The sequence below is a fragment of the Fistularia commersonii genome, chromosome 10 (genome assembly GCF_037954325.1).
Source record: "Fistularia commersonii isolate RoL2024-O1a breed Wild chromosome 10, RoL_Fcom_v1.0, whole genome shotgun sequence".
In the NCBI taxonomy this organism is placed as follows: Eukaryota; Metazoa; Chordata; class Actinopteri; order Syngnathiformes; family Fistulariidae; genus Fistularia; species Fistularia commersonii.
This window is the reverse complement of record NC_141293.1, coordinates 7714791-7742128: the sequence shown is the minus strand read 5'-3', so window position 1 is coordinate 7742128 and position 27338 is coordinate 7714791. Positions and strand designations below refer to the sequence as shown.

General features: G+C 48.1%; 1 protein-coding gene across 3 annotated transcripts in view; it reads right to left on the bottom strand.

Moving 5' to 3' along the window:
• The window catches only part of cadm3 (cell adhesion molecule 3), a 79959-nt gene that overhangs the window by 34849 nt on the left and 17772 nt on the right, over positions 1 to 27338 (bottom strand). For all 3 annotated transcript variants that reach the window (XM_086153502.1, XM_086153501.1, XM_086153504.1), the window contains exon 4: positions 14458 to 14607. In XM_086153502.1, coding sequence (XP_086009628.1) covers positions 14458 to 14607 — 150 coding nt within the window. The remainder of the gene's footprint in view (positions 1 to 14457; positions 14608 to 27338) is intronic.

Sequence of the window (27338 nt, the reverse complement as noted above, 5' to 3'; positions counted from 1 at the left end):
GCGGTTGATGAAAGGGGATTGACGACCGCTTTAAAAAGGCCGTCACGAAGAGGGCACGCCCGTAAATGCAGTCCCAGGAATCCTTGCGAGAGCCGGTGCCGTTTCGGACGGCTTCGAGACAAGACGCCTCCTGGAGGCCCAAATGTTGATGTGGTTACAGCTGCACATTTGGGACTTCTTCCTCCCCTTACCCTTCTCTTCCTCGCCATCCCACCGCCCCCCATCTTGCTCTTTCAACTTCAAACATTCACGAAAATGGAAATACTCCTGCAACACATACCGAGCGCACACACATATATATATTCCTTTTTCATCCGCACCCAACCCCCAACGCCTCTTCATGCCTCGCCGGCCGAGTTCCCACTTCCAGCGCTTCCTCAAATTCAAATTTGCTTTATCGACAAGACGGGGAAGGGGTGTCGGCGGGAGCCGACCCGCATTGCCGGAGCGAAGTACATCAGTTACACACCGATATTCACCCCCCGGTACTTCTGTCCTGATTTCCCTCCCGTCTTCGTCTCCTTGCCCGTCACCTCCACCTCTTCCGGTGCCCATCTGGGTTGCTTTGATCAGCCTCAGGGAAAGGGTGTGCGTTAATAACACGTTATGAAATCTACGACTGCGCTGTGACACGGTAATCAACGCAATTAGCCGCGTCCGCCACGCTGTCGTAGAGGGAAACATTTTCTGCGCCGCGATGAGATGCAAATTCCAGCTGGGAGTGTATACCGTCATGAAGTCCGCTATGAATTATGCTAACCTTCTTTTTTTTCCCGTTCACAGATGAAACTCCACTGTAATTTTCTTGTTATGGTTATTTTAACTACAACCCAAAGCCCCAAACCACCATTTTAAGGTCAACCTTATTTACGCCCAATTACCGTAATCGGGAACAATCCCCTCATCGAGAAGTGAAGAGTATGAATGTTAGCCACCAAACATTTCCGCCCCCAACCCGATAACAAACCCAATCCTTCCCCAGAATCCCATTTTAAATGTGAAGTTGTTCGTTTATTCGCTCGTTACTGCCTTTTCGGATTTAGTGCAACTTCCGCGTGGAAGGACAACTTTATTTGTACCCGGTTGATTCTAATTATTAACTTATCTCGCCGGACTCTTGTGTAGCCCGGTAGCCCGGGCACAGTATATTATGGGTCCCCTCGCCATCTCCACCCCCGCTATACTTTGTACCACCGCCCCCCTCCAGGACACATTAAAGACCCGACACTATTTCCTTTTAGTTTTTTAGCGATCGGTTTAATGTGCTTTTAAAGATAGAGCCCATATTTCTGCGCCGAAACATCAGTTGCCCTGCAGTTACACTCACAAAACGCGGGCTGGCGACGCGCGGAGCTTCCTACGATGTCACCGGCAGTTTTTACGGTGCACAGGAAGCAGCTAGCTGCACGCTTCTATCAACTGGAAACAAACTGGATTGACGGACCAGTGCCAGAAGGGGGTGCCGTTTAAAATACCTTGCGAATCGGCACTTTCACGTTGCCAGCTTGTCTGGGACCTGGGGGATATAAGGCGTGAAATTTACTCGATTTAGACTTGAGGAAGATTGTCAGAATCCAGGATTACCAAATCGATAGCGGTGGTATGGGTGGGACGTGGGCAAAACGTATTTCCTGCATCCTCTTTGTTTGGCTCTTTCACCTCACTCCTCCTTCACCTTTATTTTCCTTCAATTTAGTCATCCGGCTGACATCCCCAGCCTTTCTTCCTCTTCCTCCGACTAGCCACTACACGTCCCCTCCATCTGTTTCCCAGCGTTTTCTCGGGCTTGCTAATTACCCGTCCTTTCCGACAGCTAATCTAGGTTCAGTGACCGCAGGCCTCCCTTGATCACGCCGTCCCCTCTGATCTGCGAGTGTCAATTGATCCCAGATCAGTACTCCGACTATGAAACACTTGTTAAACACATACCTCTGTCTGTTTTATCTGCCTTTTCCGCCCCCCCTCCCTCTGCAGCCACTTGTCTTGCCTGCCCTACCTTCAGACGGAATTAAAAATAATCATTTCTCGAAGCCGCCGCCAGCACCATGGCGGCGGCGGCGGCGGCAGCACAAACGCACGCATAATAAATGAAAGCTGGCAAACTGAGAAAGATGAGGCGGACTTTGCCCACGGTTGCGCAAAACCGAAGCGAGGAGGCATTAGTTCCGGTTGGAACTTGGGAGAGAAATGTTCCCGCCGCTGGTGAGCGCGCTCCGAGCGAAGCGCCGGTGAAACTGTGGGGTGGAACATTTACAGCGGTATAAATGTCCACTCAGGATTCTGAGCGAGTCGCAAGTACCGATGACACATCCCAAATAATGGCTAACATAGCTTACAGATGCTAATGCCTTAGCATTCTGCTAACAAATAGTATCCCAGCTGTCATTAGGCAAGAGGCAGGGCTCACCCCAGATTGATCACAAAGCCACATGTAGAGGCATACAACCAGCCACCCTCTGATCAGCTCATATGGACATACAAGTTTTGCTCCCTCATTCAGATGTCATACAGAGACATACAACCACTCAACCTCTCACTCACGAGCCTGGGCTATGTGTGGTCTCCAGTGAACTTCCTGCATGTCTTTGGACACTTGGAGAACATGGAGACTTTAAACAGGAACGCCATCCTCAGAGAATCCAACCAGAGACCTTCTTGCTGCAAGAACAAAGCTTACTGCTGCACCACCTCTTTCTTTCCAGCCGTATAGATATTGTATCATTACGCTAAGCTAATCAGATGGGTTCTTTTTCTTACTTATCCCATCCAAGAACACGGATCAACAACATCACGTTGACCGCATTTGTTCTGAAAACAGAGGAGGATGAGAAGAATTGGTTAGGTAGCCGGCGATGGGCGGGTGTTATTTTGGTTCTTGGAGGTTTCCTCTGAGCTGCCGTGATGTTGTTTTCTAATGTTCGCTCGATCGACCTTAAAAAATAAATTGGGTTTAATCTCGGAAAGCCTCTTTTCCCCTCCTCGCTCACGGAGATGATGCATCAGGACACGTCAGTCGGGCAGATTCTCACAGGAGCTCCATTTCAAAGTCGGGCTTCTCATGCGATGGTCGTTGTCGACACGACCCCTTACACTCCAGCCCAACCGCAACGAGTGCCGGTGCACCAGGGATCACTAGATCTCCAGAAAACAGAAACTTCACTTCCCGTGGGTGGAGGACGGCCCGGGTTCCAAACACCAGCGGGGGTCATTCCCTTTCGTTTCCATGTCTTCTCCGCCGACAACACCGGGGGCCGCGAGTGTCCGAGCCACCAGGGGTGCATCTTTTCTAACCAGGTGATTTACGGTCTCCGGAGTGGGGCAAGTCTAGCAAATCACCTTGGAAACCGTTACCTTGTTAAATGGCATAGAGGCCCATTTGTGAGAGAAGATTTACTCGCCATGTTGAGGTGTTTACAAAGACTGGGGTTCTGGGAAGTTTGAGTATTCAGGTGTAGCTTCCTCCTTCTTTTATTCTGCTCCCTGCAGGGATCTCCACAGCCAATCATCTAGCTTCATCTAACACAAACGCCCAATCCAACTATATCCTCTGCACCCTCTTCTATCACATCAACTAACTCCCCTACCCTCCTCCGTCCACGTCCAAACCATTTCTGGCTGACTTGATCTCCAGAACATCTAACATGGATTCCTTCCTGATCCTCCTCATTCCCAAAGAGAACCTCCAGATCTTCCTCTCTGCTGCCTTCAGCTCTGCCTCCGGTCGTCTCCTCAGGGTCTCCAAACCAGACAAAATTGCTGCTCTCACTACTGTCTTCTCCACCTTTCCTTTCATACTATTTCATCACCCCCGAAACTTTCCTCCACATGTTCCAATCTGCTCACCCACATCTCTCCAACTCTTCTCCAGTGCTCTGGACTGTTGATAATAAGTACTTAGACCTCCTTCACCCCCTTGTAGCCTCACCTTCAGGTCCCTCTCATCCACAAATATGTATTCTTGCTGCTGCTAACCTTCATTCCTCTCCTTTCCAAGTCATACCTCCACCTCTAGATGTTCCTCCACCTGCTCCCTGTTCTCACTGCAGATCATAATGTCATCTGCCAACATTTTCGGGCCTCAAACGTGCACTACAAAACATTTCCATCGACAACTACGTCTCATGTTTCTTTTTTTTGGGGTTCCCAACCCTGCCTCCGAATAAAATAAATCGACCAGGACGTTGATCCAGCAGTTGATGCACTTCGAGTAAGATTTTTAAATGCTTTGCACAAACGCAAAAGCCATGAAATATTAAAGTGTTAATGCAGTCTGATTGTTAACCAACAATTACAGCGACAGAATACACAATCACCTCGTGACAGTGCAGTAGAACATTCGTCGGGGCTCTAACTCGGGTGCGACTCCTGTTTCACCTCGTTGTTTATGCCAGAATTTTCCGCCGCTTATGAAAAGAGAGCGCGGCAGCCAAAACAAAAAAAAAAAGAGAGATTACATAATGTCCCGACACAGGACCCTTTCAGCTCGGACAACCGGAGTACGGCTGAGTCGCCCACCTGCAGCTTCGGCATCGCCCCCCAAAACCCCCCCCCAAAACCATCTCCTATTATAAATGACCACCGCCAATGCAGAACTCCATTCAGAAAATAAGTGTTTTTTTTTTTTTTAAAAAGTGGCCTGCCAGCCGTCGCTATCATTTCTAACTCCAACAAAGACGGAGCTGACGGGTTTTGGGTTGTTTTTTTTATGCTGTTCTTGACTGACGGGGGCCCGTGTGCAGCCGCTGCACGCATCACTTTCCTGAGGCGGCAGTTGCCTATTATTATTTCATAGCGCGGCGGGCGCAGGAGTGACAACGTGCGAGGAGAACGTTCTGGCGTTGTTGTAAGGCATGTTTGACGACTTCTGATGGAGGCCGCAGATTATATAGAGACGCCATTCATGCATCGCGCACACACAGACCTTCCTTGCTTACAGCAGGGAATCATACCCACCCACTGAGTTCGCCTTTAAGTCAGCAGGCCTTGCTTAATGGCACCTCAGAGGCAGGGCTTTCCCCTTTCCTTATCCTTTCCCGACCTTCAGCCCAAGCACTTTAACAAATACCGCAAAAAACAACAACAGCCGGTTCGCCTCGCAAGTTATCTGACCTTCAAAGGATGTGCATACAACAAAGTACTATGACACTTGAATGAAGTATCTACTGTTTACTGGATATCCATCACGAATATAGATGCAGTAACTGAAAGTAATAATAACTCTTGATGTCAAGAAACCATTCTGGCAGCAAAAGTCGTGCGTGATCTTTAATTTAAGTGGCATCCTGTTGTAGTGGATGCTAGCACATCCTGTAACCCGGGTGCTCATGCATCCTGCAGTACTAGATGCCAGTGCATCATGTAGTACTGGATTCTAGTACATATTGTAGTACTGGATGCTAGTACATCCGGCAGTACTAGATGCTAGTACTGTACATCCTTTAGTACTGATGCAAGTGCATCTTGCGGCACTAGATGCTAGTGATTCTAGGATGCTAGTACATCCTGTAACACTGGATGCCAGTACATTGTTTGGTGCTGGTGTATAAGAAGTACAAAAGACCTCATCCGGCATTGTTTCTTGCAATTGTTTGGCCGTAATAACTGTCGTAACCACAACAGAAGTGAACAACACCCAGCTGTGCTCCAATCTGAACTGGACTTTCTGAGTGTACCAATGTAGCACCCCTCACCTGAGTAGAGCAAGCATGCCGAAGCCTTGGTCACTTCGTAAATCCATCAAACACCTTCTAGCCTCTTTGGACGGCTCCAGATATCAACCTTTTTCAAAGCCTTGTTCACTTGGGTTCATTCACTGACACTGACCATGACATCGGCGTTGGGAGCTTAGGAGTGCACTGAAGGCATTGGAGAAGGTTTGGAAAGCCTCCCGTCAAAATGAAAACTCAGGGCCTTTAGGGCTATAGTGGTGACTTTTTCTTGTACAGCTCCAACTGGAGGACACTAAATGCCTGAAGAATCAATGGCACTTACACCAGGATGCTTTGAGTAGCCTACAACATCTCCTGGTATTGCCAGATGCCAACAGTGTTCTCTACAAGGTCATCAAATCGCTACACCTCGCTCTGCCTGTCATGCTGTACAACACCCTTATGGCCACATGGCACCTCCATTGCCGATGGTCACCTCCTCCCCTGGCTGACCTGGAGGACCATGAGCAGACCACGCCTGGAGCAACACTCATGGAAGCCTGGAACTTTCAAACAGACCCTGTCCCACCTCATGGAATGTACCAATGCTCCTTCTCTTTTCCCCTTCACTCCTCTTCTCCCTTGTTCACTTAAGGATGCAAATCCAGGTGGGTTTGGTCAACTACCCACTCCCCTCTTTTGGGGACTGTACCAGCAGCCTCCACATCTTCATCACGTTTCCTTTCTATCTTTTTTTTTCCTGGGAATCTGTTTACACTGTGGGCCTCCTTCCCCTTGTATCTGCGCATCGTCTCATCTCTGCTAATGTAATATGCGGTACCCAACTTTGAAGGTCCAGGTGATGGAGAACAACCCCCACCCTCTTCATCTTCCTTTTCCTCCTCCCTGATGTAGACCGATTTGTCTTGTTTTCACCGCTTCTGATTGGCCCTTCCAGATACAATGTAGCCTAGCTCCCTTGACACCTCCTCATCCTCCCCCCTCTTCCTTCCTCCGCCCATCAAATCCCCGCCCGTCCTCTACCCGTGGCATCACCGCCCCCAACCTCCACCTCCCAAACCCCCCACCCGCCACGCCACGTCTGAGCGCGCTCAGAGGGGAGCCCTGTTCCCACCTCCCCTCTTCACTGGCGCCCTTTGATCACTCCTTATTTACTCCACTCCTCCTCACCCCTCCGCTGTGAATGTCACTCTTTCCCTCCTCCCCTCATCCTGCCATCTTCCCGCCCACTCATTGCTAAACGACCCTGTCTGGTCTCTCCCTCCTTCCCTCTCAATCGGTCCATCGTTTGGGGTTGTCTCTTTTCTCATCCCTCCATCCTCTGACACTCCTCAGAGTCCCAGACTTTACTTTTTAATCTGCATGTCATTCCTTTCGTCTTCTATTTTTTTCGTCATTCATTCCTTCTTTTTATCCCCATTCTTCTACCCTTCCTTTCTCTCATCTTTCTTCCTACGTTGTTTTTTATTCCATTCCTTCCCTTTTTTTGTACTCCTTCCTTCCTTCCTTCCCTCCTTCCTTCCTTCCTTCCTTCTTTCCCTCCTTCACCCCCTCTTTCCCCAATGTCTCTTTTCTGATTTCCTTCCTTCCATCCTCCTTCATTCCTAGTTTTTCCCCATTCTTCCTTCCTTTCCTTCATTCATCTTGCCTTCCTTCCTTCCCATCTTTCTTCCTTCATTCCTTCTTTTTCCACACTCTCCCTTCCTTCCTTCCTCCAATCCTCCTTCATTCCTTGTTATTCCCAATTCTTCCTTCTTTCATTTTTTATTCCTTCTCTTTCAGATTCTTACCTCCCTCTTTCCCTCACTCCATTTTCTTTTCTTTCTCCATTCCATACTTCCTTCTCCCTTTGCCCTTCTTTTCCTTCACTTCCTTCTCTTCCTTCCCAGACAGTACAATGTCACCTGCGAATGATGACCTTGGCATATTTTTGGTTTCACGCTCAGCCTGAACAAGAACAAGAAGCCGAAAATACACTTCCTCCTACCGGACACTGTTCTGAAACCCGAACTCCTCCCAAACGTTCAGTTCTGAAACCCGAACTCCTCCTGGACGCTCCGTTCTGAAATCCGAACTCCTGCAAACCTTCTGTATTTCAGCACTGAATACCTGGTGATGTGCTGTGTCACTGTTCTGCAATAAACATTTCATTAAGGATGTCCGACCAGAGGACGAATTGGCGAATGTTCCTTCGTCTGATCAAACTTTTAGGTTTCCTCAGCTCCCAGGATTCATCTCTTATCTGCGGCGGCAGAAGGCGCGAGCGAAAAACACCCCCGTCGTTCCCGTCGCTTTGGACTCTCCTGGCTGGCCCCGCTGTGTACCGGTTGGTCCTCTAATGGCGGCCGCTAACTGCTAGATTACACACCGCCGTTGGAAGCGCATGCTGAATTTTTTACCGGGAGCTTGCTCTCTAGTTGTCCCAGACGATGTTGGAGGGAAGGAAGAAAAAAAAGTCGGCGGCCAGATCTCATTTAAACATTTAGCATCAACGGTGGGCTTTGACCACGCAAGCAACTGCACGCTGCAGGTCTACCGGAGATACCATCAGAAACCCCTTATGCTAACGTTCAGAGCATCCATCTTTAATCCTTTGGTATCAAACTTTTAAGGCTATGGAACGGACTTCTATCCTTTGCTATCAAAATTTTACTGCTATGGAACGGATTGTGCTATTCGCCTCTTTAATCAGACTCCTAGTTCAAGTAAACCCAGATTTGTGGGACAGGCTCACCTCATCTGCAACTCATAGGATACAGACCCTCTTCTTCCACCAGGGGCCAAAAAGACATGTTATTTGCATAGTTGCTGAACTTGTTGTGGAACAAGTTGAGGTACAAGTTGTTGGACTAGTTATCAGACTTATTATTGGACTAGTTGAAGTACAAGTTGTTGGACTATTTTTTGGACTTGTGGGGATACTTAGTGGAGTTGTTGTTGGACGAGCAGTTGGACTTGATGTTGGGATGACTTATATGACTTGGCATTAGACTAGCTGTCGGAGTAGCCATTGAACTACCCGGCTTGTCTCCTCCAAAGAGTTACCCTGGACCAGCGACTCAACTAGATTCGTAAACCGGTTCTTTGCTCTCGTCAAAGCGCCCACTTCCTGTAGCCACAATGAACGGCGGCAAGAAAAGGCAGACTTCCCAGCTTCAGTGGCTGCTGTGGCTCTTCCTCTTGGAACTACAGGCGTGAGGGCGAGACACCGCTGGCGTGGAACCTGGGCCGAGCGGCGGCCGTGTTAAAATAACATTGGGGCAATCTTTCATCGCTTTGAGGGAAAGGAGGCTACCAGGCTCCTGTCATCCCCTTGCCTCTACACCCCACCCACTCCAATTTCAACTCAATGCTGGAGTGCCGCAGTGGGTGCGGAGGGGTGGAGCTGCACTTTCCAGGGGTGGAGGGGGGCTCCAACCTCCCCCCTACCACACACACACACACACACACACACACACACACACACAAACACGATTTCCAATAGTCTACAGAGCGGAGTTCGGCCCCTGAGTGTGATATGATTACATAGAGAAGACCCTTCTTCATCCCTCCTCCTCCTCTCATGCCAATCTGGAGTTACCACAAACTAGTGTTTCTCCACTGCTCCCCCCCCCCCCCCCATCCCCCATCTTGCCTCTTCTTGCTTTCTTCCCTCCTCACCAAATTGTCCGCTGCAGAAATGTTGCTCCACTGCAAACGTGACTTCTGGGCCTCAAGTCCCGAACTCCTCCTCCCTAACTCCTCTTCCTTATATCCTCTTTCCTAACTCCTCCTCCTTAACTCCTCCTTACCCCACCCCTCTATCTCCTCCCCCCCTCCTTCCACCTCCTCTTCCTCCTCCTCCGTCAGGTTTGTTCTCTAAGTGATGCGATGCCATCGATTCCTGGGGCTCCGCTTAATCTTGTCAAATGAAATGTTTTCATCTGGCAGCCGCCGCCCCGAGCCCAGCCGCCACTGCCGCCGGCCGCTTCTACCCACAACATCAATCAACGACTCAAAATAAAGACAGAAAAAATAAGTTTGGAAGGTTATGAAGTCCGTCCTCAGTCAGGGGGTCATTTTTAAGGCCTGAGGCCTTGAGCCTGGAGCAGGATCCCGAATCTGGAAACCTGACTCCCGAATCCCGAATCCTGAAACCTGAACTCTGGATCCCAAATCCTTAATCCTGAGTCTTGAATCCCATAAACTGAATTCTGGATTCTGAATCCCAAAGCCTGAATCCCAATCCTTAGTCCCGATTCCTGAATCCTGACTTCTGAAGCCTGAGTCTTGTACCCTTAATCCGGAATCTTGATCCTAAATCCTGAAATTTGAATGCTGAGTCCTAGATACTCAAGCCTGAGTCCTTTAACTTGGACTTTGAATACGGATTCCGGGTCCTGAAGTCTTGAATCCTAAAACCTGAATCCTGAATCCCCACACTCCAATCCTGAATACTAACTCCTGACTCCTCAAGCCTCAGTCCTCAAATTTGAAAAACTGAATCCATATTCCAGAGCCCGAGTCTTGATTCCTAAATCCTGAATCCAGATTACGGGTCCTAATTCCTGAATCCAGAAACCTGATTACCCAATCCTGAATTATGAATCCGGAACCTTGAATACTCAATTCTGAAGCCTAAATCCGGAAGCCTGACTCCTGAATCTCAAATCCCGAATCGGACGGGGACGGGGAATCGGACCTATGACATAATCTATGATTTCATCGCTGGCCGCGGTTCAGTTTGACAGGCTACTACTGCAGACTTTCCACATCTCCCGAAGTGCCCTGTAGGCATCGCAAGATGAAACTTGACAACCAGCAGTGGAAAGCAGAGGAGGAGACGAGGAGACGAAGACTTTTCCCTCCTCCTTCCAATGTTATTGGCTGATTCCACCACTCCTGTTTCACAAGCCCTTGGAGACTCCGCCCCCCTCACATCACAGGAATAACCATCCACGCCGCCTCCCATATGACTGATAAAAAAAAAAATTAACGATGCGGCCACAGTCTCCGTGGCAACCAGGGAGGTGTGGAGATGCTCGGCCCCACAGACGCTTTGACCGCGGAACAAAGGAGCTGCTGGAATCGAGCGAATCGGCAAGGACGAAGAGGAGGCTCGACTCTGGCCTCCAGAGCGTGACGAGTGAGACGATGACGATGTCTGACGAGATCCCAAACCGTTAGCTAGCACGCTAACCATGGTCGCTGGGGCACCTGCGAACACCAGTCAGCCATCTTTGAAAAGAATTTTTGTCTATTGAAACCACCTGGATTTGGCTATGGTTATGTTGAAATAAATTCAAAAGCAAAGCGATGGAATTATTTTCAAGCTAGCATGCTAATGCTAACGCTATTGCTAGTATAACGGCAAAATGTGCTTCCCCAGACTTGAACGTAATCGCCGTTAAGAAAAAAACGAAGCGCTTCAGCTTCATGCCACTAGGTTAGCATTAGCTCCAGTTAGCATTCAGCGGAAATAACGCACACACGCCATTTCTTCCAATACGCGGGGTTTCTGAAAGTCCCGGCTGTCACTCGCGCAACGCCGCTTTGCAGAAAAACACCCACTGAGGACGAGGAGGCCGATGTCGTCTTCCCCCCCGACGTCTCGAAGCAGCATGCAAAATTTAACAGGCGGAACACTGAAACTTTAAACACGCACTCCCGCTTTGACAATGGCTTTTTTTTTTTCCTCCTCGGCGAAAGATGAAGACGGCGCACAGTATCCGGCCGCATGAACGCCGCCGCATTTGCATATTAATACCGGGACGTTAAGAGCAACTCTCCCTGTGTGTCGAACCAACATCATGAAATTATTATTGGCATCAGAGCGCTTTAATATCTTAGGATCTAATGGCAGGGTTGGAGGCCAAGCGACCGCCACCGCTCGCGAGCTTCTATTCTGAAGCCGTCACATCCCGGAAGCGTAGGATATAAACGCTTAAAAAAAAAAAAAGGAGCACATTAAAGAAAAAAGGCAAAAATCACTATTCATGAGTAACACACATTTGTTACTGTGTAATAAGGTCCCAGTTGGATGCTTGCTGTCATTAACGTGTGCTTGTTGTTAGAACAAGTCAAAATAAAGCCTTCTTCTTTTCCTTTCAGCTTTTCCCTTCAAGGGTCACCACAGCGAATCAACCCTCTCCATCTAACCCGATTCTCTGTGTCCTCCTCTCTCACACTAACTACCTACCAAAATAATTAGTAAAATAAGTAAAAAAAAAAAAGTCATCAAACAACATTTCAAATATTCTTCTCGAATACGTTGGTAGCTAAGGAATAATGCTTATTGACATGAACACATGCGAGTTGTTAACAGAGTTGAAATGATAAATTAAATAATAAATATATAATTTAATTATTAAACATATTATCTATTTTACATAAAATAATAATTAAAATTCATAGGTTAAAAAAAGGAAGATAAGCAACCATGAGATTGTTCCACTGCTTTTCCTTTGTAACAAACATTAGCTTCTATGTACTCTAAACCCCCACTTGGATACTTTTTGACGTTATCCTGTCATCGATGTTTAAATTCAATTAATAATGATAAGTAACATGTAAAATAAGGAATCACAAACTGCCATTCCTGTGTTATACACATTAGTTACTATGTAATAAGGTACCAATGCGATGCTAATTGATATGATATTGTGCTGGCTTTTAAAACAAGTCAGAGTAAAATGAGCAGTTAGGCACTATGTAATAAGTATCACGTGCTAGTTGGTAAAACGTTAAATCAAATCAAAATGATAACTTAAAAATTGACATTGGCTATTGCGCAGCTGTTAAACTACTATTCCTTTGTAATAAAGGTTAGTTTCTACGTAATGAGGTTGTATTAATCAGCCAATTGATTATGCTTGTTTGTCGCTAATTAGCAAAACAAACCCGCTGTTCTCTTGCTTCGTCTGCACGATACCTGCTACCGCTAACTGCCAATAGCATTAAACCCTGCTAATTCCAATTAATTTAAATAAGGAAATAAGATAAGTTAAGTTGGTAAAAATTAATGGGGACATTTGAAATGCAATTTTAAGCACTAATTTAATTAGCCACAAACAAGCGCCCGCCGTTCTCTCACCTTACCTAAGTGCTAGCTGCTACTGCTATCTGTTGAATACATCATGCATGCTAATTCCAATGAAGTCAAATAAGCTAGTGAGGTAAGTAGGTGAAAGTTAACCGTGACATTTGTGACATAATTTTTATCACAAATTTAATTTGTGATGAACAAGCGCCTGAACTTCTCTCACTTTGTGTTCGTGCTAGCTGCAAACATTAAACCTTGCTGATTACGTGAAGGAAGAAAAACAAGTCAAGATAACTTAGTAAGGCAAGTTAAGTTGGTAAAAGCTAACAGCGACATCTGTAGCACTAATGTAATTAGCCAGGAACAGGTGCCCGCTGTTCTCACGGCGCCTGCGAGCTAGTTGCTACCGCTGACTGCCAATAGCATTAAACCCTGCTAATTCCATGAAAGAAGAAAAACAAGTCAAGATAAGTTAGTGCGGTCAATCAAGTAGGTAAAAGTTACCCACGACATTTGTCGCTTATCTAATTAGGCACGAACAAGCGCCTGACATTCTATCTCTTCCCCTGCAAGCTAGCTGCTACCACTAATTGCCAATTGTGTTAAGCCCTAATTCCAAAGAAGTGAAATAAGCTAGCAAGGTAAGTTACATAGGTAAAAGTTGACTGCGGCTTTTGTAACACAATATTAAACGCTAATTTACTTAGCGACGAACAAGTGTCCGCGCTTCACCTTTGTGCTAGCTAGTACGCTAACTGCCATGAGCATTAAACATTACTAATTCCATGAAGGAAGACAAATAAGTGAAGATAAGGGAGTAAGGTAGTGTAAGTATTAAAACTAACAATGACATTTGTAGTGCTAATCTAATTAGCCACGAACAAACGGACACTGTTTTCTTGCTTCACTTGCGCACTAGCTGGTACCTCTAATTGCTGAATGCATCATGAATGCAAATTCCAAATTAGCTAGTAAGGTAAGTTAAGCATGTAAAAGTTAAACGTGATGTTTCTGACGCAATTTTAAGCACAAAACTAGTTAGCCACAAACAGGCCCCTGCTGTTCTCTCACTTCACCTGCACACTAGCTGTTACTAGCTACTAGGTGCTAGGTGCTAACTGTTGAAAGCAATAAACTCTACAAATTCCAATGGAGTCAAATACGCTAGTAAGGTAAGTTAAATGGGTAAAAGTTAACTGCGACATTTGTAACACCATATTAAACGCTAACCTAATAAGTGACGAACAAGTGCCCGCAATTATCTTGCTTGACCTGTGTGCTAGCTGCTACTGCTAACTGACAATAGCATTAAAGCACTGCTAATTCCATGAAGGAAGAAAAACAAGTCAAGATAAGTTAGTGAGGTAAGTTAACTTAAAAAACTAACAGCAACATCTGTGGAGCTAATCTAATTAGCAATGAACGAGCGACTGTCGTTACCTCGCTTACTAGTTGCCACTAGCGTCTAGCTGCTAACTGTTGAATGCATTAAACCCTGCCCATTCCAATGAAGTCATAACAATAAGATCAGTGGGAAAAAGTTAACCGCGACACTTGGAGCGCTACTTCAAGGCACTAACAGATTTAAAGAACAGTTAGAAAATAAAAATGCGGGTAGTTATATTTAGCAACTGCATTTTTAAGGCGTTATTACACTGTTTTTAATCGTCTATAACACAATCACTGCGCGAGGAGATACACAAACGACGTAAGTGTGAACTCAGGATTCTGAAATGGTGCGATAGCGCCTCCGCCGCCGCCTCTCACCTCTCGTCCCACCGAAGAAGAGGGTCTGCTGGGCGGTGTTGGACCACTGCAGCGAGGAGTTGTCATTCTGGCCGACCCGGCAGGTCAGCGTCACGTTGCCGCCGACGGACACAGTCTCGTCCGAGGTCTGCGGCTGCAGGAGGGCTTCTTCTGCAGAGAGGCGAGGGAAAGGTAGCAGGTCACCAGGATGGACAATAAATCACAAACCCGAAAGATCCCCCCCCACCACCACCACCACTCTTGGTGGCGAGATGCACAGCTGGGGAACGTGGACTCAAATGGAGATATTTAATGGTTGGAGGCCACCTGAATGCAAAAAAAAAAAAAAAAAAAAAAAAAAAAAAAAACAGCATAATTGAGGTGACGAATGGGAGCGTCTCTTAACGGGAAGTGCCTCAAAGCGCCGCCGCCGCCGGAAAATATGGCGTGTATAAATAGTTTAATTGGAGGCGAATCGTCAGGCGGGAGACGGGTTTTATATCGGGAGCAGAGTGTTATCACAGCAATGGAGGAGGAGGAAAAAGCGAAAGATGAGGAAGAGGTGGAGGAGGTGGAAGAAGAAGAAGAGGAGGAGGAGGTTGAGGAAGTGGAGGACCACCTTGTGCAGCCTCTGGACCTGAAGGTGCCATCCAGATGATGCCTCCTAAAAAGCTGCCGAACGGCGAGCAGTTCTCAAGCGGCGCTCTGGGAAAGACAAGTAGGAAGCAAGGCGACGCCGTTTGAGCGGCAAGTCTCCGTTACTCCGCCCTCAAACACCAGGAGACCGAAAAGGAGACGAAAAGGACTTTGGAAGAACATCTGATGTGGAGTCTGATGTTCGATACCACATTGAAAGGAACCAATAATTGAACAAATAGATAACTAAATATTGAAATAAATATGGAAATGAAGGGATGAATGGATGAATAAACTAACGATGAATGAATGAAACAAAAAATTAATAAAAAAAGAAATAGATGAATAAATCATTTCAAAAATGAATGAATGAATGAATGAAAGACTAAAGAAAAAATTATTAGAAGATTAAAGATTATTAAATGAATGAATGGAAAAATAGATACAAATAATGAATGTATGAATAAACAAAAACAAATATACAAATCAAAATATATTAAAAAAATAAATGAATGAAGAAAGCAAAAAAGAAGTGAATACATGTATAAGAATGAATGAATGGACAAATAGATGGGTGAATTAAAAAAACAAATAGCAAGAATAAATCCATATAAAAAAATAAATGGATGAATGAACGGACCTACAAATAGATGAATAAATAGAATAGATAAATAAAATGAATAAATGAGTGAATAAACAAAAACAAATATATGAATAAAAATCTGAAATATCTATAAATATCTATAAATGAACAAAAATGTAATTAATGAATGAAAGATCAAACAAAGAAATGATTAAAAATCTATAAAAAATAAATGAATAAATGAATGTGACCTCCTTCCTCTGGAGATTGGAGGGATGGATAGTGAGCGGAGCCATAACAAGAGAAAAATCGCAATAGGCCGAGAAACAGGAAGTTATATATTTATACGTGTGCGTATATATAACATCACATATGCGCTCGAACAGAAAACCCTCTCCATCATTCACACGTCATCCTCAGATGGGGAACATCATGGTGGCGCCGCTGTCGTCGCCTCGGCGACAAGAATCCTCCGCCACCCCGGGGAGAAAATGGATATGTCTTGTCCGTCGCCAGGAGCCTTTACTTATTTACCTCGCTTACTGCTACTTAAGGGGCGAGCGGCGCCGGCGCCCTGGCCGAGCGGCGCCGCCACTTCGTGTTGCCAAACACAAACCAAACATGGCGGACGAGACGACTAGAAGACGATGACAAAGAAGGAGAGGAGAGGCCTGACCCTTTCAAACCAAAACAACCCGTATGCTCGCTTTCAGCGCGGACTGCGATTCGCTGTCATGGCGGCGGCGGCGGCCATTAGTGACGCCTCATTGGTCCGAAGGCTTCGGTGTTTATTCTGTCCATTCGGGTCGGCCTCAATTTGGATTAAGTCTGGATTAGACTTATCCTGCAGTCCAAACACAATGCACAGGCTGGACTCCCCCTCTCCAAGTGTGGGTGTGTGTGTGTGTGTGTGCGTGTGTCAGTGTGTGTGCTTTAGGAGGCGGGGCTCTTATCACGTCGCGGCGCCTGAATCCGGTAATTAACGGTGCCACCAGGAGGACGCCAGGTCAATATCGGAACTTCCCCGCCATCCAAATATGTTGTGTGTGTGTGTGTGTGTGTGTGTGTGTGTTAATCCCTGCAGAATTATCACAGTTTAAACCAAATCGGCGGGGAAAAAAAGAGGGGGAAGAAAATAAAAACCACCACCTTCCTCCATCTGCTCCCTTCTGACCTCTTCGCCACCATCAATGCCCTACACATACACGTGTTTGTGTTATTCTACCTGGACGTGTGTTGTTGTGTAATAATCAGGTAATAAGCAGGTTATTACAGTACAAACACAGGTGCACTTTTCTGTTTGCCTTTGGGGGGGGCAGGGATGGGAGACAGCGTCGGCGCTACAGAAGCTTATTACCCTTAGCTTATTAAGTGTGTGTGTTTGTTTGCATGCATGCGTGTGTGTGTGTGTTTTCCACTGAAGTGCATTTATGTTTGTTTTATAGGAAGTAATTTATCTGCAGCACACAAGCGCTGGGGGTGAGGGGATGGGGGGCTCGGGCGGGGGGGGCATATCTGGGTGATTCATGAGATGGTTTTGTGAGGCTAAGATTGTATGTGTGTGTGTGTGTGTGTGTATGTATGTGTGTGTGGGAATGTGTGTATCCATATTGTATTATAGCTGTGTGTGACTCGTGTCATGACGACTGGTGAAGGGGGTTTGTTCGTGTGTGTGTGGGGGGGTTCAGCCAACGACATGCAAGTTTGATCAGTCTAATATGGCGTAGAATGATACAGGCCATTACACACACACACACACACACACACACACACACACACACACACACACACACACACACATTCATATACACACACACACACACAAAGATATAAACATTTGACCGCAGAAAAATGAAAAGTCAGCGGACCCATGCGCACTCTTGCACGTGCCGGGCACACAGAGGGGGCATTCAGTGATGCACACACACACACACACACACACACACACACACACACACACACACACACACACACACACACACACACACCAGCAGCCCCCCCCCCTCAGCATGCACCGTCAATCTATGCCCAGCTGTCCCTTTACCACAACCCATCCCCATCCCCCTGGTTGTGTGCGTGTGTGTGTGTGTGTGTGTGTGTGTGTGTGTGTGTGTGTGTGTGTGTGTGTGTTTGCCCTTTTGCCCCCACCCGCTTTATTACACATGACTAGAATACACCATAAACATACCGCAAGGGTGGCATGGGGGGGCACAAAAACAAAAACACCCCAAGTGATGACATCACATTGAGCGATGAGATCACATCCTCTGTCCAGGCGAGGTCACAGGACCCTCCCCGCCAGATTCCACTTGCACGTCTTTATATGATTGGTGGAGGGTTGGACTGAACCATTCACCAGTAATTTGGGGGGGCAAGCTATGGGCGGGTGGGGTATTTTGAATTTATACCCCTCCTCCCCGCCACCGCCAACTGTCTCAGCACAAACACACTCCTGAGCCCTTTGTTTTTCCCTCCATCCCGCCTGTTTTTTTTTTTTTGTTTTTTTTTTGGGGTGCAACCACCCCCGCTACCCGCTGACCCCCCCCCCGTCAGCACTGACCCCGTCTACCCGCCCTTCCTCCACCGCCTGTCAAACATAGTTAAATCAGAGTGCAGACGAGAACCCCGCCTTCACACACACACACACACACACCTGTCAACGGGACGGCCCGATGAGACGGAGAGAAGAAAAAAAAAAGGAGGGAGAGGGGAGGAGGTGGAGTGCGGCGCACAGAAAAATGGCTAGCAACATGGTTGCTGACAAAAAGAGAAAGACTGATTTACCGAGAAAAGAGACAGAGAGAGAGAGAGGGAGGCAAAAGATGGAGAGAAAACAAGAAAGAGGGTGATGAGGTGAGGTGAGAAGGACGTTGAAGGTGTGGAGATGGATGAGAGCGACGAGGGGAGATGACAGGGTGACTCAGCGAGGCGGTGAAGGAGAAGAAAAGGACGGTTGAGGAGTTCCCATCCCTGGGAACAGCGTCTGCAAACCAGGAAGTAGAACACAAAACCCCGCCCCTTTTCTGGTGAAACCCGGTGTGACGGTGGTTAGCCTCATGCTAACGCACGCCGGCCCCTTCAGATTCTTGTTGTCATCACTCATCCACTCATCGGTCTGTTCATCCTGCTCGAAAGCGGAACGATTTTAGCTTTAGCGTTCGCGCTAGACGTTGCCGGAGGTGGTGGCGACACATTCACCCATTCATTCACACGTCATATAGATGTACAACCAGTCACCCCCACATTTTCGAGTCATGTAGCGACATGCAACTACTCATTCACTCATTCATACATCAGATAGATGCACAACTATTCGCCCTCTCATTCAAGAGTCATACAGAGACATACAACCATTCATTCATTCACTCATTCATTCATGTATTGGAGGCAGCATTGCGCAGGAGGGAGAGCTGAACATTCTTTGTTCGATTCCCGGCGCCCCCGAGTGTGTCGAAGTGTTGTTGAGCAAGACACTGAACCCCAAACTTCTCCCCTGGTCGACACCAGCCGACTGCTCATGGCTCATCCATGATGGGTTCATGCTAGAGAACGAATTTCCCCATTAGGGATTAATGTATTCATTCATTCATATGACATAAACATTCATTCACTTATTCACGTGTCATATAGACACCCAACCATTCATTCACTCATTCATACATCATGTAGACATGCAACTTTTCATCCTCTCACAAGTCATATAGGAACATACAACCATTCATTTATTCATTCACTCTTATTACATGTGTAGACATACAGCCATTCATTGACTCATTCATGCATCATGATGAGACATGTGTTTATTCATTCGCTCATTGATTCATGTCTTGCAACCATTAACTAATTAATTCTTGTCTTACTGACATACAATCATTCATTTATTCATTCATCCATGCGTTTCATATACAAACATAAAATCATTCATTCATATGTCATACAGACATACAATATTCATGTATTTATTTGTATGAGATAATGTACATTCATTCATTTATTCACATGTGATATGGACATACAATAATTCATTCATTCATTCATATGAAAGACCTGTTGGAATCCAACCGTGGACCTTCTGGCTAACCGCTGGCTAACCGCTGCGCTGTCATGGCAACGGATGATTTAAGGAGATGTTTCGGAGTGCAGGAATGCACAAGAACATCCTCATCGGAGAAATCATTAAGGCAAGAAGGAAAACACAAAGAAACAGAATGAAGGGAGCGTCTCACACACACACACACACACACACACACACACACACACGCACACAGCTAAAGTGAGGTAGATGTTAGAAGCCTTGGCAGGATCCCGGCCCGCCAGCCAGACACTTAAAGAAATAAGTAGTCAATTACAGGAAGTCCACCCGACACCGCTGCCTAGGTTCCCTCAAGGTTCTCCTGGTTCCTGCCTCGGTTCCGTCAACGTGTTCCCTCCATATTCTCCCACTTGGGTTCTCACCATGTTTTTCTCAGTGTGTTCTCTTCATTTTCTCCAGCTTTGGTTCTCTCCATGTTCCTCTCCATGGATTTCCTCCACGTTCCCCTGGTTCCTGTCCAGGTTTAAATGTCTTTAGTTGTCCATGGACAGCTCGCCTGGCTAGCTGCCGTTAGCACCCCCCTCCTCATCCTTCCTTCCTTTGCGGAGAAGGTCTTCGGGTCTCATGAAGAAGACCAAGATGAAGGCTGTGCACGGACTGAGCCATCGTCACGGCAACGACAGGCCGACGATCGAAGAACCCGATCGATCGATAAACCAAACATCAGAGCAATGGAGCGTCACGGCGGGCTCTCAGTGTTACTGTAGAGGAAGTGTGTTTACAGCGTGCGACACACACACACACACACACACACACACACACACGCACATCAATGGCTTTAAGCTGTGCTAAGCTACACAAGAATACATACGCTGACAAACAGAGGAGGAGAAGTCAGCGCTTTCAACCTGTACACACACACACACACACACACACACACACACACACACACACACACCATCTCCTTGTAAAAGCTTCCGATAACTGCACTGAGTCAGACGGAGCAGATTAGAGGACCATCCTGAAGCCACGGCAGAAGAGAGGAGGAAGAAGAGGAAAAAGAAGGAGGAGAGAAAGAGGAAGAAGAGATTGAGAAAGATGAGGAAGAGGAGGAAGAAAAATAAAAGAGGAGGAAGAAGAAGAGGAGGCTGGGAAAGATGAGGAAAAGGAGGTAGAACAAGAGGAGAAGGAGGAGGAGGAGGGGAGCGAGGGATGAGCCTGTGAGCGTCTGACGAGCGGAGGAAGATATGCCTCAAATTAAATCATTTGGAACAAAAGAAGATCGTTGCCAGGCAACCCAGACGGAACAAGGTTACCGGGGTAACCGCCGTGACCCCAAGCTTGACCTGAGAAACCGAATCGTCCAGTGGCGTGCGTGCACGCGCACACACACACACGTGCAAATACACACTCTTTTTCCATACTTCTCTCTCGTTCCTTCTCCATCTCTTTCATTCTCTCTCCCTCCTTCTCTCCACAGTTGAGCAACAAAAATAAACACGAACCAAAACAATCCTGGCAAAGGGGGCGGGGCCACTGACGAAAGGGGCGGGGCTACAAACACCAGTAAAATGATCCACCAGCGGGGCGTTCCAACCGTTTGGACCGAACCATTACGGCGTCCATCATCTGAAAGGACCGGCTTTAAAACCAACAAATAAATAAATAATGGATGTTTTTTAAATGTAATAAACACAAACATCCAGATATCAAAGTCCAGCGCTGCTCTTTGATGATCTGTGTGTCCAAAGCTTCAAAAAAATAAAAAATAAATAAACAAATAAATACATAAAGAGACCGCTGACGCAAATATCAACCCGTTATTACATGGAATAACTCATCCATTACTCAACAGCCTGCTCTGCTTCTTCTTCTTCTTCATCATCATCAGCAGCAGAATTACAAAATCTAGAAGGTTGTTCGTTCCTGGAAGTTCGGTAGAAGCATCCCATGCTACTTGGTGGGGGGGCGGCAGGCGCCATGGCGACGCGAAGCGGCGGCGTCCTCGCCTGCCAACGTCGTAATTGTTGTTTAACTTCTGCCGCGCGGGCGAGAGATTCCAGCTGCTGATACCGAAGTCTGATTTATTTCAAAAACACGCACGGCAACACATGCACGCGTGCACATGCATGCAAACGTGCATGCACACACACATATAGGCAGAATGAGGAAGATGCTAGGCGACAGTGAGTCGCAGGCGCCGGCGGCGGGTTGTCTTGTTGTGTTTTCCTTCCCGAGTCCCGCGCACCTGACAGTCCAACACGCGAGCTTCCCCCTCTACTTCCCCCACAACACACACACACACACACACACACACACACAAACACGCAAACACACACACACACAAATTCCCATAAAATCAACCTTTCCCCATTTCACCTCGCCCTTCTAGGGCCTTCTGGATCCGCCTCCTCCAGCCTCTCTAATGATTCAGGCTCCACCCTCACACCTCTAATACACACACACACACACACACACACACACACACACACACACACACACACACACACACACACACACACACACACCTGTCCACATCCTGCCGTGAAGGTGCCACTGAAGTCATCTGCTTTGGTTTCCTGTCAGCTTCCTGTCAGCGAACTGCAAACCAGCCCCCCCTCCCCCCCCGTAATGCGTGTATGTGTGTGTGTGTGTGTGTGTGTGTGTGTGTGTGTGTTCCCCTCCTGGCAGACCTCCCTTTCTTCCCGCCGTGTCTCCGACGGCTCAGAAACGATGACATGAAAGGCTTGAGGTGTGTGTGTGTGGGTGTGTGTGTATGGGTGTGTGTGTGTGTGTCAGGTGGGGGGGGGGGGGGGGGGGGGGGGGCGTCTCCCCTGAAAAGAGTACAGGGAAAACAAAGGGAAGCAGAAAATGTTAATGCAGGTTGAGGACAGGAGTGGAGTGTATTGTGTGATGTGCATGTGTGTGTGCATGGACACCAATCCTCTCCGGTCCTGGAAGAGCGTTGGTGTGCTGGAATGTTCTCTTCCATGTATCATTCCTCCTGCGACCACTTTGGCGATGTGTGTGTGTGTGTGTGTGTGTGTGTGCGCGTGCACATTTAGCCCGTGCATGTGTGCATCCCATAGCCCGCCTAATGAACGCAACCTTTCGGATTGGCCCCGCTGCCTGTCACTCCCAATCAAGACAATGGAGATCAATGAGGAAGCGAGGGAGAGGAAGATGGAGAAGGTGTGTGTGTGTGTGTGCGCGCTGATCACAACAATGGCCGCACACACACACACACACACGAGGATGAAACAATAGCGGCTGCACATTGGCGGTTTCGACCCCCTCGAGGCTCCGAAGCGCCACTAATGTGGGTCAACGGACTAATGCCTCCCCAAGCCTGTGCGATGGGAACCGTCATGGCCGCCGAGGCTCACGGCAAAATGCGCGTAAGTACATGTCCACGGACACACACTCACACACACACACACACACAAGCACACGACGCTATGAATACGCGCCGAGCAAACAGTGTCACGGAGTAAATCTAATAGGGAGCAGGTGCGGAACAAACACCAGGAGGGGCTCCGGGCAAGCCTTCGGCCCCCCCGGCTCCCCTCGCCTGCTCGTAATGGCGAGGAAACTCCCGCTCTGTTCCTTAAAAGGTTCTCGCCGAGGCCGGGCGGCCATTAGATACGACTTACTGTAATGTATTCTAACAAAATGTATTCGGCGCCGCGCTCCATCTCTATGCAAATCTGCTCCTGTCGGGGGTGGAAGGTCTCCGGAACATCACTTCCTGCATTAGCGAACAGTACCACTCATTTCCCGGGGAATGGGAAGATCAGACTACTCGCTTCTGCGATTCAATGGTCGTGCTTTCTAATGTCTCCCGCTTCCAGCCTCCGCGGGAACGCCCGGCTTTTGGGTCAGAGAAAAGTGCTGCGCGATTGGTCAGAAGTGTGAAGTGGGCGTGGCTAAGAGCCTGGAAAGTAGTTGGCGTTCAGTAGTTTGGAGGATGAAAGGATGAATCTAGGTTAACACATGCTAATGGCTAAAGCTTCTTTGAAAGAGAAACCCAACCGTGATTGGTCAGAAGTTTGAAGTGGGCGTGGCTAGTTCAAGGAGAGGTGCATAACGGCACGCTAAAGTTTTGTACTTCCTGATAAGAGGAGCCTGAACTTGATTGGTTAGAAGGTCGGAGTGGGCATGGCTAGTATAGGAAGTGTAAGATAAAGATCGTTTAGAGGATGAATCCATGTAAACATCTAAACAACTTTAATCTTAGTAAGGCGTGTAAAGACATGCTAATAGCTGGCAGCTCTTGGAATGAGCATCTATCAGCAAAGATGCCGTCACCGGACCAAGTGATACAGGAAGTCCATCCTCGCTGAGGCGCCTCCACCCTCAGAACTGCAGGAAGGAATGTCACGCCCCGAAAGACGGCTCCCATTCTCGCCACCTCCAGGAATCCCACAACGTACGAAACACCCCTAAACCGCAGCCATGCGAAAAGCTAGCATTTCCGCCAGAGACATAACGAGGACGGCCATGTTGTTCCGATGAAACGCCGATTACTTCCAGGTTGGGGAAAATAAAGAAGAGGCTAGAGCGGGGAGGCGACCTAGCAGGAAGTGACGAGGGTGCCGTGGCACTCCAAATAAAAATGTTCTTCTTACGCGCACGGACCCATAATGGGTTCGAGCGAACTGCACCGCCGGCGCCTGGCGTTGACAAAATATACGTATTATATATGTATATACCTTCTATATTTAGCTCCATGGAGTTTGGAGGGATTACTTAGATTAGATGGAGATCCCAGTGTGTGTGTGTGTGTGTGTTTGCACGTGGGCGGTTTGACAAATTAAAAGGGAAGCCGGTGTGCGTGTGACTAAGACGCTGATTCGTATATGCATCCCCCACCACCTCCCCCAGCGCGAGGCTGCGACATTCAAGTCTCCAAATGCAACCAGAAGGATTAGCCATCCTTCAGTGGGAACACTTAGTCGTTTTTCTTTTAATTGTTTTTTTTTTTTTGGGGGGGGTGGTATCTCGTCATGGGATCTCTTCACACAAGAGCCGCAACGCCCGGTTTGCAAATTTTGCTTTGAATTAGCGTGAATCGGCTATCCGTGCTAATTAGCAATTCGCGGAAATCTGCCCACTGTCTGTTTAAACATGGGCTAACATTTAGCTGCCCGCTGAAAACGCCCCTTCACTGGAATCTGATTGGATGAGAGGCGGCTCGGGATGGGGGATGGGGGGGGGGTCGAAGGTCAAAAGTCGATTCCTGCCATTACACCAGGAGGATTTGATTTAATATCGTTAAGACGTGCATTTGTGTTCTTGTTTGCTTCAAGAGGGACCAAGTGCTCAGCTCTGCCAGGGACTCATTCATTCATTCATTCATTCATTCATCTATCGCACTTATCCTGCAATCAGGGTGGGCTGACCCTGTCCCAGCTGTCGTCGGACGGGAGGCGGGCTTCACCCTGGATCCGTCGCAGGACCACATATAGACACCATTCACCCTCTCATTCAACGTCAGGGACCCAAATATTCACCCTCTCATTTGAATGTCCAATAGAGACAAGCAGCCGTTCACTCACTGACCCACAAGGACACTTAATTCATTTCTTTTAATTCCGCAAAATACCATTCGATTTTTCCACAGCATGCTCCCGGGCTAGCTAACGTCCCGCTATGAAAAAACTACAAATATGGCTGCCCTGACTGGAAATCATACGTTTAAGAGGAAGCGAAGGCTTTTTTTTTCCTCCGCCGCCTGAACGTGTCCCGGCGGTGGAGTTTATCGCGGATTAAAAGAAATCACCGGCTCAACCGGGAAGAATATAACCCCATTTGCATGGTTTTATATTATGGGATGTTTAAATGTTCCTGCAGGACTCAGATGACAGTTTACAGAAGTTGTTTATAGCTGGTGTTCGGGAGGCAGTAAGAGCCCTCTCGCCACCGCCGCCGCCTCGCACCGTCTCCACGCAGCACGTGACGCTCTTCCCAGCCCGACCCATTGCCGTGATGTACGAATACCCCCCGTGCGCGCCCACGTGCACGTGCACCCGGTCACGACGGCCGCTCTCGCTTCATGCGGCGAAGCCCATCCGGAGCGCAGGTGGAGGAGGACGACGACGAGAGGGCCGGGCTCATCCTTCTTCGCTTCCTCTGTATCTCCCCTCCCTCCCTCCATCCACGCCTCCACCTCCTTCTCCTCCGCTGCAGTCGGTGAATTCCCCCGGGTTTGACAGCGGGAGACTATTACACTCACAGACGGATTCGCTCTCCTCCAATTTCTCTCCGTCCTCTTCCGACCGGCTCTCCCCATCTTTCATCATCCCTCTCTTCCTCTCTTCTCCTCTCCCTCAACTCCTCCCCCTTGTCTCTTGTGCTCTTAAGCCTCTGCCGCCCCCCTCCACCACCACCCATCCTCCCCTTGTTCACCCTCTACATCATTTGTGTGTGTGTGTGTGTGTGTGTGTGTGCATAGGTCTTCCAACGACACACACACACACACTTCCTCCACCTCCCCCCGCCAGCTACAACCCCTCCCCTCCCTGTATCTCCTTTTCTTCAGTCAATATAATTGGCATCGCAGGAGTGCTCCCTGCAGAGTATGCTAAAACAGCGAGAGCAAAAACAGAGGGAGAGGAAAGAGGGAGGGATGGATGGATGGATGGAGGGAGGGAGGCCGGCGAGGGGAGATGAGCCTGAACCGAGGGATGGACATAAAAGTGACGAGGGAGGAGGAGGGATGAACGTAGCGGGTGATATCACAAGAAATTACCAAGTACAAATACAGGAAAAGGAGGGGGCGAGCAAATAAAGAGGCGGGTAATGAGGAAGACGAGGGGGACGGCGGGGCAGAGCGGCTGGCGGGACCAGAAAAGAAAAGAAAAGCAAGACGTTCACATAACACGGAATGAAATCTGTGGTAGGATTGCAAAAAAGGAAGTATGCAAAAAAAGGGTGTGGAAAAGTGAAAGAGAGAGCAGAAGAGGCGAAGAGACAAAGAGGAAGGAGAGACGGAGGGTAGGAAAGTCTAGAAGCTGGGCCGAGGATGGCCGGGGGGGCCGGGATCGGCCCTCGGGCCTCCTTCTGGAGGGAGTTGCCCCTGGAACCCCTTAGCGGCTAATGCCTTCTTCACCACTAACTTTATTCTAATAAATGCCAGGACCCGCACAAAAGATTGTGGGGGGCGACGTTGAGGCAACCTCCATTACCACGTTGCGTGATTCCCGGCTAATGAGTCTGTGTCTAATGAGGTAATGAATCCGCGGCTGCCGACCGCCGCCGCAGCCCGAGCGCGACTTGTGCGCTAGCCGCGGCTAACCCCCCCCCCCCCCCCGTAATTATTAGTCTATCAATTATTTCCGGATTAAAGCGATCGCCTCGTAGCAATGCGGGTGAATGACGAGCAGAGAGGCGGCTAAACGCCGCGACAGCGCCTGACGATGGCGTCCAAGACAAACAGCGGGGGTCTCCGAGTCCACTCCAGGCGGAGCAGCTCGAGTGGAACCTGCTGTCAGAGTGTTTGGAGGCGCTGCGAAGTGTGTGTGAGCAGCTGTGTCATTTTTGTTTAGCACTGATTTGTGTGTCAGCGCCGGGGGGACTCCTCACAGTCCACCCCTTCTTTGGCGACGGCCGGGAGACCCTGCCCGGGCTCGGACCTTTGACTCCGCCCAC